General features: G+C 34.4%; 3 protein-coding genes and 1 long non-coding RNA gene across 5 annotated transcripts; 1 reads left to right on the forward strand and 3 right to left on the reverse strand.

Moving 5' to 3' along the window:
- LOC114260193 (actin-depolymerizing factor) lies at positions 1-3,140 on the forward strand. The gene is made up of 3 exons (XM_028200247.2): positions 1-432; positions 1,567-1,832; positions 2,714-3,140. Exons 1-3 carry the CDS (start codon positions 412-414, stop codon positions 2,862-2,864), a joined length of 438 nt encoding a protein of 145 aa, XP_028056048.1. The 5' UTR covers positions 1-411; the 3' UTR covers positions 2,865-3,140.
- LOC145804660 (uncharacterized) lies at positions 2,713-4,504 on the reverse strand. Its single transcript, XR_014346876.1, has 2 exons — positions 3,497-4,504; positions 2,713-3,228 (listed from the first exon to the last, which is right to left on the reverse strand). It is a non-coding gene; the product is annotated as an uncharacterized LOC145804660 (long non-coding RNA).
- A 503-nt stretch (positions 4,505-5,007) lies between these two features.
- Positions 5,008-8,339, reverse strand: LOC114260192 (inorganic phosphate transporter 1-4). Its single transcript, XM_028200246.2, has 2 exons — positions 8,201-8,339; positions 5,008-6,969 (listed from the first exon to the last, which is right to left on the reverse strand). The coding sequence occupies exon 2, from the start codon at positions 6,921-6,923 to the stop codon at positions 5,298-5,300; it is 1,626 nt and encodes a 541-aa protein (XP_028056047.2). The 5' UTR covers positions 6,924-6,969; positions 8,201-8,339; the 3' UTR covers positions 5,008-5,297.
- A 2,263-nt stretch (positions 8,340-10,602) lies between these two features.
- On the reverse strand, positions 10,603-14,452 carry LOC114260194 (inorganic phosphate transporter 1-4). 2 transcript variants are annotated; one of them, XM_028200248.2, is made up of 2 exons: positions 14,352-14,452; positions 10,603-12,540 (listed from the first exon to the last, which is right to left on the reverse strand). In XM_028200248.2, the coding sequence occupies exon 2, from the start codon at positions 12,460-12,462 to the stop codon at positions 10,888-10,890; it is 1,575 nt and encodes a 524-aa protein (XP_028056049.2). In that variant the 5' UTR covers positions 12,463-12,540; positions 14,352-14,452; the 3' UTR covers positions 10,603-10,887. The 2 variants fall into 2 exon arrangements, with proteins under 2 accessions (XP_028056049.2, XP_082755528.1); XM_082899402.1 differs by having other exon boundaries at positions 14,357-14,451.
- Positions 14,453-14,777: the final 325 nt, after the last annotated feature.

The following is a 14,777-nucleotide window of genomic DNA, read 5'->3' on the forward strand; positions in this document are numbered from 1 at the left end:
ACTTCCCAAACAGCAAGAGATCCATAACCGTTGGCAGAAGAATACAAAAACTTGCAAAGTTTGACAGTGGCATCCTGTAACAATAACAACAACACGCTCCTCCTTCCTCTTTCCTTTCTCTTTCCCTCACAATCCGAATCTTTTTCTGTCTCACTTTCTCGCCTCAGAAAAAGTAAGACAAAAAAAAAAAAAAGGTAAACCCAAAAAAAAAAAGAAAGATAAGAACGTCTCAATTTTCTCTTCCTATGGCTCTGCCTTTATTCTTTCTCACTCTGTTTTTATTTGCCTTCCCATCCAAAACTTTAAAACCACATTTTAGTTTATGAGAGTAAATACACAGGTTTTATAGAGTCACTTCTCTTTGTTCTTTGAATTTCTTGGACTTCTCTTCATTGATTACAGATACCAGCCATGTCGTTCAGAATCAGGGGGGTACATCTCTCTCTCTCTCTCTCCCCCCCTCTCTCTCTCTATATATATATATATCAATTCATCATAGAGTTTATGTTATGAGGTTGATTTTCCATTTGTCACATCCTAGCATTACTGAATAATTAGAATTTCATAATTTTTGTCAGGGTATATCATGAACTCACTGTTTATATGAAATTTTGTTCCATATGGATCACAAGTGATCTTCTTTATATACAGAGAGTTCCTGGCATAGATAACTGTATATATTTGTCTGTATAAGTTGTGTTTATTTTTTGATTTCTTGTATTAAGTAGACCAATTTAACAGATAGAGACCCACACACACAAAAAAAAAGGAAAAAAAGAAAAAAAAAATGATGATTTAGTCTTCAACTTGCAAAGAATTAAACTTTTGTGATATCTATGCAAATTCTAGTGGGGCAATGAATAAATGATTGATTTTTCCGCTTTCCACTATTTTTTTTTTTTGTTTTTGTTTTTGTTCTTGTTGCATATGAAGCAAATTCTAAATATCTACAGCATGCTGGAGTGGGAGAGAAAACCCCCAAAACATTTGTTAAAGACCTAGGAGGGTTTGGTGTCGAATCCCGAATTCCCAATGAGATGCAAGTTTTTTGGCCAAGGGGCTTTCCCATATTAGTTTTGCCTCCACCTTTTATAACTAATTCTGTTCTGTTTTATTTACATTTTAAATTTTATTTTATTTTTCTTTGGGACCATACTTTTTTTTTTTTTTCCCCTTTTGTTTTTCAGATAAATTGCTTGCATAAATTCTAAAGGATTGTGTTGAGATTATTAATTTTTGAATAAAAAGTTTGGTTTAGATAATGCTTTAAAATATATATTGAGGCAAATTGTGATCAAATTCAAGCCCTTTATGTTTTTGGCACTTCATTCTTATTCTTTGTTCCCAAAATTTGGTAACCATTGCATGAGTGTCTTTGTAAAGTTTCTTTTCAAATCAAGGAGCGATTAAGCATTTTATGTGTTTGTGTATTAGATTGTGATCACATCTCTAAAGAAAACTTGCTGTGTGAAATAGGGATTCAAAGTCATCAATCTTTTCTGATGAATATTGCTTCTGTTCTCCCATTTTTCTGAACGTCTTATATGTATCTGGTTTTGGTGTCAGCCAAATGCTTCTTCAGGCATGGGTGTTGCTGATCACAGCAAAAACACATTTTTGGAGCTGAAGAGGAAGAAGGTTTATCGTTATGTAATTTTCAAGATCGATGAGAAGAAAAATGAGGTTGTAGTTGAGAAGACTGGAGGTCCAGCTGAGAGTTATGACGATTTCACTGCGTCCTTGCCTGAGAATGATTGCCGATATGCCATTTATGACTTCGATTTTGTGACTTCTGAGAATTGTCAGAAGAGCAAGATATTCTTCATCGCATGGTAAGCTTTCAAGATATTCTTGAAATCAAAACTTTGGATAAACACACATACATGTTGATATGGTGTGTCTACATATATATTTTTTTGTTGCTAAAATATCTAACTATTAGTTTTTTCTTTCTTTTGAAACTTATTTTTATTTATTTTATTTTTTATGCTGATGTATTGCTATCACCTGCAAATGAGATATGCTTTATGGTTCTGTAGTTCACTCTTTTGGTATAATTTTTTTCTCAATGCTGTCCTATTTAAGGCTTTAATGCCTATATAATCCCCAAATTAAAAGTATACCTTGTCCTGAGTCATATCGATCTTTATGAATCATATATTAAATATTTGTATCGATGCTCTGCTTTTGGAAAATAATTAAGATTCTATATTTGCATTCTAGGAAGGGAAATGGCACATTCCAGCCTTTTCATTTTGTGGAAAGAAGTCTATATTTCTCCAATAACTTCTTGACATTTTGTTTTGAGTCATCATTTATCTGTTGTCACATAGGCTTTTTCAACCATTGTGATTGGCACTTTCCAAACCTCGGGCTGGGATGCAAATCATGCGATAAAGCTACTCACCATGAAATTTGTCAAGAATGTTATCAGTAATGAGAATGTGTGATTGAGATTTAATTCGTGTATTGTGGGGTTCAGACATAGAATGAATTTGAAGATGTTTTTGGGTAAAATTGAGTAATGTGATGAGGATCAATCTCTGTCACACTTTTTAATATGTCTTTACTTATTTTTTTTCTCCTACTCCCATGGTGATGGCGTTTTTCTATCACTCATTATCACAGCTTGAAGAATTATGCCATTAGTCTCTCAGTTTCAGATTTATTTTTTATTTTCTAATTTCATATGTGTGATATTTATGTTGATCAGGTCACCTGCAGTCTCCCGAATTCGTGCAAAGATGCTGTATGCCACATCCAAAGACAGGTTTAAACGGGAGCTTGATGGTATCCATTATGAGATTCAGGCTACTGACCCTACAGAGATGGATCTTGAAGTTATTAGAGACCGTGCACACTAAAGTGTCTGCAAGGTTTGTTTCATGGAAGAATAGAAAATGAATAGGATTTTGCCAATTTATGGATAAGTGCTTCCATTCCAGTTACTTATTATCTCATCTGCAGAATCCATATTCTGGCACAAGAATGTATTGCTTAAATAATTGGCACCGAGGATTCTGATATGAAGGTCTGGGCTAATGTTATTCAATTGTTTTTAAGGTTATGTCATCATTGCTGCTTCTCTAACAGTATTTATGTACTCTGAAACAGATAATTATATGTTTTGTTTCTGGCAACTATAGTCTCTCCTGTTGTGTTTCTTTTGTTTCTTTTTACAATAGAAACCTTAGTAATTGCCTTCAGACTTGGCATGCTCATAATCCCCTTAGGCCATGTTTGTTTGGGTGGACATGAGCTTGGGATTGGACTAATAGTGCAATAAGGCCATGTTTGTTTGGGTGGACATGAGCTTGGAATTGGACTAATAGTGCAATAAAATTATTAATCTGATGTTTGGGTAAACAATTGAAGTATAGATTAATTATTTTAAACTTGACTATTAATTAAGATAGGATATATAATCCAACGAATTCGTAGTCCTAGGACTATTAGTCATGGGAATGCTAATCCAGTCCGCCCAAACAAACATGGCCTTACTGTTTTCACTTTCCCCTTTTCCTCGTCTTTGTTGGCTAAGCAAAGAGCTTTTTTTGGGGGCCTGAAGCAAAGATTTATATTCTCATCATAAGGACTTAAAGAGAAGAACCAAATAGGGCCTAGTAAATTGATTAGCAAGTCACCTATTATTCCTATTTTGTTATTTTTTTCCCTATTTTTTCTTTCTAGGCACCTCTACTCATGTTCACCAAAGGAAGCATTCTTTGGGCTACTCAAATGCAGTACCTTAAAGGCCAAGGAGTTGATCTAGCGAATGAGGTTCTCCCTTACCAGGCCCGTGTTGTGACCCATGTCATCAACTATCATAAACGAGGGATGGCTTTAACAATCATAAATGATGGCTAATGCAACAAAAAGAAATGTAGGCTATATTGACAAGAGGGTGAGACGTGCAACATAATGAATGAGTTGCCAACATCATGTAGATTTATTACCCATATATATTTACAAAATGGGGATCAAGGAAATTTGCGATACTGACTTGGAAGATTTTTTGGAGGACTTCTTGGCTGCACAACCCCAACTCTCAAGTTTAAATACCCTCTCTCAAATGCTTACAAAGTAGAGATGAGTAGAGTAACAATAAATGATAGTTATTCAAGTGAAGTGCTTTTTTTTGTACAAGTTTGGACAAAATTTCAGTGAAAAGCTTCTTTTTGTGTGTACCAACTTTGGAGGGTATACCGAGAGAGTTCGTAAGTACCTACCGTGAATGGAGCTGGTATTTTTTATTTTTTATTTTTGTATACCCATTTTTTAGATAACAGAGGAGGTTCTATATTAGTCTTGTGATTTTTTCTCCTCTGTATTGGACGGTTTTTCACATAAATCTTGATGTGATTTGTGACGTGTATTTTTCCTGTTTTGCTAAACTAATTTATTTTTGTATAATTAAATTCATACTAATAGTCACTATGCAATTTTGTTGTCCCTTATTCCCTTCCTACCAATTGTAATAATAATAATAATAAAAAGGAGTAGCTTGCTTTAGTGGGTTCAATAAGTCATGGTTGCACCCTATGTACACTGATTTAAGCAGGTACATGCATACTGCATTGCAATTGAAGGACAGTGGGACTGCTAAGAAGAATGTAAATAATAAGGGATTAAGAAGATGGAAGCTAAATTCAAGGACCATATAGCTCTGTATAAAAGATAAAAAGTACCAAAGTTCTGGTTGTGTTGTGCCAATATGGACGAAAAGAGATACTACTTATTGTAAGTATTTCCGATGGAAAGCAAAGACTTCTGAGCTTTATCTGAAATGTTAAAGCTTTGTCTAAGAATTTGTGGTCTGTAAATGGTTGTAATGTATGACGAATAAGGCTGAAGAATTTTAACCCGTCCATGAGCACCAGAAAGTGTAATGAACCAAAGAGAACAGATTTCTACACCAGCATTATCAAACTTCACCAAATAAATAACAATGGTGCAAACTAATTAGCAGAAGCAAGCAAAAAGCAACTACTATGGCCATACAGAACATTAGATTAGAATATGCTGTGACTGTTCTAAGCATTATTCAAAGGAAATCACACAAGAAAATTGAAAAAAAAAAAAAACAAATACAAAAACAAAAATGAAACTGGAACTAATATACTAGCAATCTCAATTGACAAAATAAACATTCAAGTTACTATTGGAACTAAAACTGTAAATTAGCTAAGAAAATAAAATTTGTACAGGAGAGAAAAAATGGACCATCAGAGATATCTCCACCAAAACTGATGAACGCTTTAGAGTTTTATGCTCTAAGAAATGGATGAAAGCCCGACCTAAATGTCCAAAGCTGTCTGGTTATTTGTTGGTGCCTGCTCCAATCCTGCCTCTGCTCCATTTGCATTTTCATTTTCACCAGACATCTCTTCCAGTGATTTCCCCTTTGATTCGGGGACCAAAAAACTAAACAACATGCCCACAAAACTGATTGCACCCAATACAAGCAGTGAATTCTTCACTCCAATACCCGCTGGATAACCCCTGTCTGCCTTGGCCTTGTCTTGGTTCTGAGCCAGATACAAAAACCCAAATGCACCTATTATTGCCCCTAACTTCCCCGATGCAGCTGATATGCCATGGCAAGTTGATCTCACCCTAGCTGGAAAAATCTCAGCTGGCACGACAAATGTGGTGGCGTTGGGTCCAAAATTTGAGAAGAAGAAAGTTAGCGAGTATAGTACAACAAACCCAATTAGATGTTCCTTTTGGGTCCAGTAATTGTAAGGAATAGCCAATCCGAACATAAAAGCTGTCATCATGAAGAAACCCAGAATCTGAATTTTGAATCTTCCAATCGAATCAATGAATGCCACCGTAAACCAGTAGCCAGGGACAGTACTGCAAAGAGCAATAAGGGTTTGTGCCTTGGCTACCATATAAACTTCCTGAATGGCATTCATAGCATATGCAGGAGGAATCCACCCAATTGCGCTAAAAATGTCCTTTTGGAACAAATTTTGGCTGTAATATGCAATGTCGAGCAAGAACCACGTGCTCATGGTTCCAAGCAAGTGAAACCCGTGGCGACGAGCAAACTCCACGGAAAACAAACCAAATTCATCGGCTGGTTTCTGAGCCATCTTCTCAACCATTTCTTGCTCTGACTTGAGATCAATGTGCATAACCTTTGACATATCAGCCGCGGCCTGTTTCTCATTTTTCGCAACGAGCGCAGTGTAACGAGCAGTTTCTGGCATTTTCATCCGCCAATAGTAAGTGAGTGCAGCGGGGACTGAACCAGCCATCAATATGATCCTCCAAACGTAGTCTGCTTGTGGGACAGTTGAGCCAATGGGGTCTAATCCATAAGGCTGAGATTGAAATTTGGCAGCAAATAAAGCTGAGATGAGAAGTGAAAACGAACCACCTGCTACAATTCCAAAACCTTGCATTGCGAACACTGCAGCAATGAAACGACCACGTGTCCTTTTGTTGGCATATTCAGACATGATGGTGGCAGAAAGTGGGTAGTCACCGCCAATGCCAAATCCAAGCCAAAAGCGAAAGAAACACAGTGTTGTCATAACAGCTTTAGGTTCCTTGCTAAAGGAAAGACCAGAAGCAATGGAGCACATAATCATGAGCAATAGGGTCATTCCATAGACTCGTTTCCGGCCTAGCTTGTCACCAAGCCAGCCAAAGAAGAGCTGACCAGCTAAGGTTCCACATAAAGCAACACCATTCACAACTGAGGCTACATTGGGAGGTAAACTACCAGGGCTTTTTGCACCTTCAACTTGGAAATATATGCGGCCTAGCAATTTGGTGACAGGGGATATGCAGAAGAGGTCATAGGCATCGGTGAAGAAACCCATTCCTGAGATTACCACTGCTGTGATATGATACCATTGTGTTTTCGCTGAGTCAAGTGCTTTCAGGACTGGCAATTGATCCCCAGCCATTGTTTCTCTCCCTTCTGTAAACAATTCTAAGTTTTTTACAAGATATCTGCAAGAATTACCAAACATTTGGAATATGAAACCTCATTAAGGTATGAATAAAAGCACTAGTATTGTACATTAAGGCCATGTTTGTTTGGGTGGATATGAGCTTGGGATTGGACTAATAGTCTAATAAAATTATTAATCCGATGTTTGGTTAAACAATTGAAGTACGGACTAATTATTTTAAACTTTTAAACTTGACTATTAGTTAAGATAGGACTATTAGTCATGGGAATGCTAATCCAGTCCGCCCAAACAAATATGACCTAACAGTACTAAAAAAATTCCCCAAATTTTACTCTTAGAAGATAATCACATGAGCTTGTGATGTGGCTGTTTCCTCATACAAATTTGGGGCAACTTACTTTTTGTGCCCTACAGAATTATTCATAAAACATGTCTGGACTGAAATTGAAGGTAGAAGCTGAAATTTTACATCTCAAGGTACTTCCATTAGGTGCTTTGACAAATAAAAAATCAAGAAATATAAGGAAAAACTATACTTATTTATTTCTTTTCCATTTAGTTTTCTTAACATTAATAAGTCCAAGGTCCAAATATGACATCATAAAGAATAAAAATGAATGGATCATAGAGGATCATATTAAAGTATCACATTTCTGTTTGAAGAATTGGAAAAAGGGTATAAGCAGAAGCAATTAATGTGTTTGAATGTCTCATAGAAGTTGATTGATATGTAAATATTAGATTTCATGAAACCCTAGACAGTGTTTGGTTCGATAAAAAGGGGCAAAAAAATTGTAAAATAACCATTTACTAATTTAGGAGAATGGTTAATTAATAGTCATTTCGTTATTATCCAAAATCATTCCAATAAATCAAATACTATTCCAGACGTTACACTTTTTTTAAGTGATGAATCTCTTCCTGTGCAATACAAGATTTTTAAAATTATGTAAATCTCCATATACATTTCAAAGTGGTGCAAGAAATTAAAAGTAAAGTCTCAATAATGCGAAACCAATCAGATCACAAAATGGGTCACACAACAATAACATCAAGAAAAAAGAAAATTAAAAAAAAAACAGAGTGAAGAAAATAAAAGAAAAAACGTAACTTGAATAGAAAAACACTCGCTAATTCTAATTAAAATAAGATTTCTTTAATGGAAAGAGGACAAAAAATGCATTGAACATTTCTTTAATGGAAAAAGGAAAAAGATGCATTGAACATGTCAGCAGAGAAAGAGAGAAAGGAGTGTGCACTAGACTGACCTGTTTTCAAGCCTTACTGAAGGTTTGGAGAAGAGAGAGAATGGGGGATTTAAATCATTTTGGAGGACTATGTAACAAACTAGAATGTGGAGAGAAAGAGAGGGGGTATATTCTTAGTATTTTTGCAATAAGCACTCAGTCAAAACCCATTAAAACCAATATTCCCTCTTATTCAGTATATCTCTCAACTCTTTAGATATGGATTAGGATCCTCAACAATTTTTCTCTCCTTCCCTTATCATCTTGGATTTTCTTGTTACAACAATCTACTCATCCAAGTTTAAAATTAAGTAATTTGTTGGGCCTTCGTAGTTTAAAAAATAAAAAATAAAAATTATTTTATTTAAATTTTAAATCTCAATAATTGAATTGAAAAATGTTTAAGACCCATAAAGAATCTCTCATAATTTGATTCACACTAATGTGACATGACACATGCTATTTTTTGATTTATTATATATTCAATTATATAGGATCTACCCCTCTTGCCACATCGTTGTGGGTAAAATTAGGGATCCCAAATCTTTGACATTACTCAATTGAATTATGGTATTATCGCAAAACAAAAAGATAAGGAATCCTAATTATCATGTATATGTACTATTATATATAAGCAAATATATTGTTGGATCTTTGATGTTTAAATGTAATTTTTTCAAATTATTAAATTTAAAAATTATAAAATTATTGGGTTTCATAATATGATAACTTCTCTTAAATATTTAATTAATAGAAACTAAATTAAATTAAGTTTTAAAACGGAATAATATGTCATTATTGATTCATTAATTAATAAAATTCCTTACAATATGAGTAACAAAATTTCATTACTTATTTTTAATTACTGATATAATATGCTTAGATATTGTTCTTTAATTGTAATTAAAATCTGATATATTTTTCAAATGAAATGATTATAGATAAAAATAGAAGTTAAAAGTAGTAACTACATAACACTTTACGTCCTTTATAATATAATATTAATTAAAAAAAATCTAATAAAATTTATGTTCTGAATTTTTTTATTTTTTTTAAGTTTTGGTGCATGCACAGGTTCAATATTATTAATAATAAAAATCATAGTGTTTTGATTGTGCTGTGACAAGCATTGATTAAATTTAATTTGAGTGTTGGTAAATATTTCCATTAATCTTGACCAAAATTTAAAATGATCCTAAGGCCGTAAAATTTTACGAACTTAATTACTCAAGTTGGGCTCACCCAAGTTGCACCTTAGATAGGTCATAGGGTAAAATAGATTTTACTCTAAATTTTATGATCCAAAAATTCATACAATTAGTGTTAATAAATATCATTATCATATATCTCAAAATTTAAAAATAAAAATAATTTTATAATCTAAAATTCATAAAATATTATATATATCATTATCATTATATTTAGCAGTAAACCCATACTATGCACAAAAATTTAAAATAAAAAATAAAATTCAAGACATAAATTTTAGATTTGAATAATTTACACTTTAGATTTGAATAGTTTTAGGAATGCTCTTATAGCAGCCGGATGCTCTTATGGGGTTGCTATTGAAATTGTTAAATTTTGATATTGTTATATTTGGTGTCAAATTTGGCACAAATTTTTATAGATCATCAAATTTTGAGATCATTATCACCGACTAGATATATATATATATATATATATATATATTATAAAGATCTAAGGATGGTTAGAAAAATGAGATGGTGGTTCTGCTAATAAATGGCATGAATATTGAAGTAAAGTTGCTAAATTTTGATATTTTTGACAGAATCGTGATTGGTAGTTTGAATTTCATCTTGTTCCGAATGACTTGAATTTTGACTTGCTGGTCGTCCAGAAAGAAGATTGATAGCTGCGGTCGATAAGGTGACAACCGCAGTAGACAAGTATTGCACCGATCGTCTGGGCAGTCGACTGGCAAGCACAAATTTAGGTCATTCGGACAAGTTCAATTCGGGTTACCAATCTTTATGGTTTTTGACATACCTAATTTCACATTTAGCATTAAAGATGCTTTTTAGTAGATTTGTTTTGGAACAAAGAAAGTAGTGAGAACATAGAAAGTAGTCTAGAATCACAAAAAGCACATGGGTTTACTAGGTACAATTTTTTTTTTTTTTTTTTTTGAGTTTGTTTAGCCCCAAAATGGTTACTAACCCATTCCCAAATCTTTGATTATGGTCTTTAAATAGTTCCTGATCGTTAAAAATGCATTAATTTGATCAAAGACTTTTCAACCCATAATGATATGGATCTAATTTCCTAGCAATGGGTGTTATAGGATTCTTATGAAGGAACATCTTATTTCTTATAAAAATGATTCTGTGAAGTAATTTTTTAAAATGTTTTCGTTGATATGACTATTAAATCACATGCATTCTCCAAGTGCTCATGCCAAATAAAAAGAAACAAACTGCTAATACTTCTCTCATATTGCAAATACAAATTCAAAATAGACCTTAAGAGCTACAACGACACTTGATAAAAAAGAAAAAGAAAAAGAAAATTGAAAAAAGAACAAAATTCAAAATAAGGATGCAAAATACAGAGAGAGAAGATCAATTTTTTTGAGCTCATTCACATTCATAATAAACTGAAGAGTCTGGCAACATTATGCCGAGCAGCTGCTTTGAATCAACCTAAACAACTGGAACCATCGTACTATTATAGGTCACTGAACCAATTCAGGCATGGCTTACATCCTCATTCTCACCTGACATCTCCTCTAGAGATTTTCCTTTTGATTCAGGCACTAAGAAAGTGCATAACAAGCCTAATAAATTGACCACACCCAATACAATGAGCGAATTTCGCACCCCGATTCCTGCTGGATACCCTGCATCTGCCTTGGACTTGTCTTGGTTTTGAGCAAGGTACAAGAACCCGAAGGCACCTATCATTGCCCCTAACTTGCCAGATGCAGCCGATATCCCATGGCAGGTTGACCTGAACCTAGCTGGGAAAATCTCAGCTGGCACAACAAATGTGGTGGCATTTGGTCCAAAATTAGCAAAGAAGAAGGTTAGCGAATACAACAAGACGAACCCAATTCTGTGGTCTGGATGAGTCCAGTAGTTGTATGGGAAGGCCAAAGCAAACATGAAGACTGTCATCATGAAGAAACCCAATATCTGAATAGCAAATCTTCCAAGGGAATCGATTAATGCCACAGTGAACCAGTAGCCTGGGACAGTACTGCACAGAGCAATGAGGGTTTGTGCCCTTGCTATTCTAAAGACTTCATGAATGGCATTCATAGTCTTTGCTGGAGGAATCCATCCAATTGCGCTGAAAATGTCCTTCTGAAATAGATTTTGGCTGTAAAATGCAATGTCAAGCAGAAACCAAGTGCTTGTAGTCCCAAGCAAGTGAAGTCCATGGCGGCGAAGAAACTCATGGGAGAACAAAGCATATGAATTGGTTGGCTTTTCAGATATCTGGTCTACTTTCTGCTGCTCTGACTCAATGTCAACCTGCAAAACCTTTGACATATCTGATGCAGCTTGTTTTGCATTCTTGGCAACCAAAGCAGTGTAACGAGCAGTTTCTGGCATCTTCATCCGCCAATAGTAAGTAAGCGTGGCGGGAAGTGCTCCAACCATCAAAATTATCCTCCAAACATAATCTGCTTGTGGAACTGTCGAGGCAATAGGGTTGACCTCATAAGCCGGGGCACTGAACTTGGCGTCGAATGCTGAAGAAATGATAATTGCAAATATCCCACCTCCTAAAATCCCAAATCCTTGCATTGCAAACACAGCAGCTATGAAGGCACCGCGAGTCTTCTTGTTTGCATATTCAGACATGATGGTGGCAGAAAGAGGATAGTCACCACCAATGCCAAACCCGAGCCAGAACCTGAAGAAGCAGAGTGTGGCCATGACAGCCTTTGGTTCCTTCCCAAAGGAAAGACCTGAAGCAACAGAGCAAAGACTCATGAGCATGAGGGTCAAGCCATAGACTCTCTTTCGACCTAGCTTGTCACCAAGCCAACCAAAAAACAATTGGCCAGCAAGAGTTCCACAAAGTGCTACACCATTAACAGCTGCAGAAACATTAGGGGGTAAAGTGCCAGGCTTGGGTGCACCATCAACGTGGTAGTATATGCGCCCGAGCAATTTAGTGACTAAAGATATGCAAAATAGGTCATATGCATCGGTGAAGAAACCCATTCCGGCAATAATGATTGCTGTGAAGTGATACCATTGTGTTTTTGCTACGTCCAGCGCGTTAAGAACCTGCAATTGGTCGCCTGCCATGGCTAGTTATCTTCCCAAATGGATCTCTTTCTCAAACACTTCTTTTTGTAATGTCTTTTAATGTGTTTGTAGATATATCTGCAAGAATTGAACAAGGATGATATTAGCATATACCCCAATTAAGAGAATGATTTTTTTTTTTTTTTTTTTTTACAAATTCAAGGAAATCTTGTGTGTGTACTCAACTCAACCAACCGGATGTAATTAGGATCCCTCGTGGTTTGGGATATATTTAGAGAAAATATCAAAAAAGTAAAAGTTATAAAAATAATTGCAATACTCATTTGCACAAATTTAATGCATAAACTACTTGTATTTTCATGAGTTTACAATAATTTTTTTAACTTTATATTTTTTTGATATGATATTCACTCATATATTTATGGCATGATTACGTCAATGCCACTCACTATACTAAATAATTCTCTCTAATTTGTCACATATAATGGTTAAAGGATAAATCTAAGTGCAAAGATTTCTCTTATAAGTGTCTCATTCTAGGAAAAGTTTATGTCCTCCTAATATAGCTAATATAATTAAATGACCTCTCATTTTGCATATGAGACTATCATCTCTCTCTATTCTGCTATTAAATTTGTTTTTTATCCCCTACTTATCTCAAACCATTTCTCTATACAAGGAGATCGGAATAATGGGACAAATGATTCCATATGCTAAAACTTGGCACGGTAAAGAGAAGAAAAAGAAAAGAATCACTATTCTTCTAAAAAAAAGCATGTGTAGAGTACATGAATACAAGAAAGAAGAGAATTGACATTAATGAAAAAGTAATGCAATAAAAACAGGGAAAAAAAATGTATAGAATTGTTATGAACCATTATATGGTTTATTATGACTCATTCCTTTAAGAACGCAATCTTTATCATTAAAATCATAATTTATTAATACGTCACTGTCACATAATTATAGAAGCAATCTTTGTATAAAAAAATTGTAACACTCTACTTAATATAAAGTGTAATGCCCAGAACTCTCAATATCTCTCTTTATTGAAAAAATATTTCATGCCATATGTAATAATACCGTAAATAAATTTTAACCATTAATTTTTTAAACTATTAATTGTGTGTGTAACCACACAAATTAAAAGTTAAAATTTCTTTATAGCCTTACCACAATTGGCCATGAATAATAATTGCACGTCTACCTCTCCAGTGACAACCACATACACATAAGCAAACAATACAGATATCATGGATCTGTAATTATCAAGTTAATGCTAAGTATTCAAAAAAATTGTCAAAAATATTACTCAGAATAAAGATGTAATGGTGTGTTGTAGATCTGAATTATACATTCATATTTTTAGATAAAATTTTTATTGAAAATTGTATCCTTCATGTGTATTATAACATTTATGGACGGCAAGTCTGACAGGCCGGATACCGAATTATTAAAAAAAAATCAAATCTATTCAAGATAAGACAGAGATCCCAGAGAAAGTATCACAAGAAAATACTGAAAATTGTAATAAAATTTAGAAATCAGATTGTTCCACCGCAACTATTAGGATGGGCTTTGAAATCAATTTTAGAAAGAAGGTGATACTGGGGAAACTAAATTTCTTTTTCAATAATTGAAAGGAAAGAGAATGAAAAGTGATTTCATGTATCATCTATATAATAATTGATTCGATCTCAGTACTTGTTTAAACAAGATACAAAGGAGAAGAAATTTCATGCAAAAAGCTCTGTATTGTCACCAACTTTGCATGAACAAGACAAGAACAACATAATCTATGCATGTCTAGGCACACGTGGGTGTGTAGAAGAACAAGAATAAGCTTTTTAAACAATAATAATGAAAGAAACATAAAGATTTATTAGATAGAAAAACAGAGAAAAAGAGTGTGTTTCTGTCACACTGACCTGACCTGTTTGTCTTTCTCGGAGGACAACAAGAGAGAGAAAATGAGAGGAAGAGTGAGAGAGAGAGAGAGAGAGAGAGAGAGACAGAGGGATTCATGAGGGGGAGTGAGATGTAAGACATAAATTTATATGCAAAGGGCTCGGCACAGCACTCGGGTATCTTCTAAGGCATATTCCCTACTTTTTTGCTCGCTCTCACATTTCTCTCACAAACCCAAGCAAAGTCAAACTAACCTCATTCCCAATCTCTCTCTCTGTAATTCGACTTGTTTTTGAATTTTGATCCTTTTTAATTTCAAAAATGCTAAAGGCCCCTAAAATTCTACCAAAAGTTTTACCAAATGTCTCACATGGGTGTGGGACCCACATGGGACCCACAGGGTCCCACACCCACATTTGGTAAAACTTTTGGTAGAATATTTGGGT

Source organism: Camellia sinensis, chromosome 12, assembly GCF_055761805.1.
Source record: "Camellia sinensis isolate YWXY chromosome 12, ASM5576180v1, whole genome shotgun sequence".
NCBI classification, from domain to species: domain Eukaryota; kingdom Viridiplantae; phylum Streptophyta; class Magnoliopsida; order Ericales; family Theaceae; genus Camellia; species Camellia sinensis.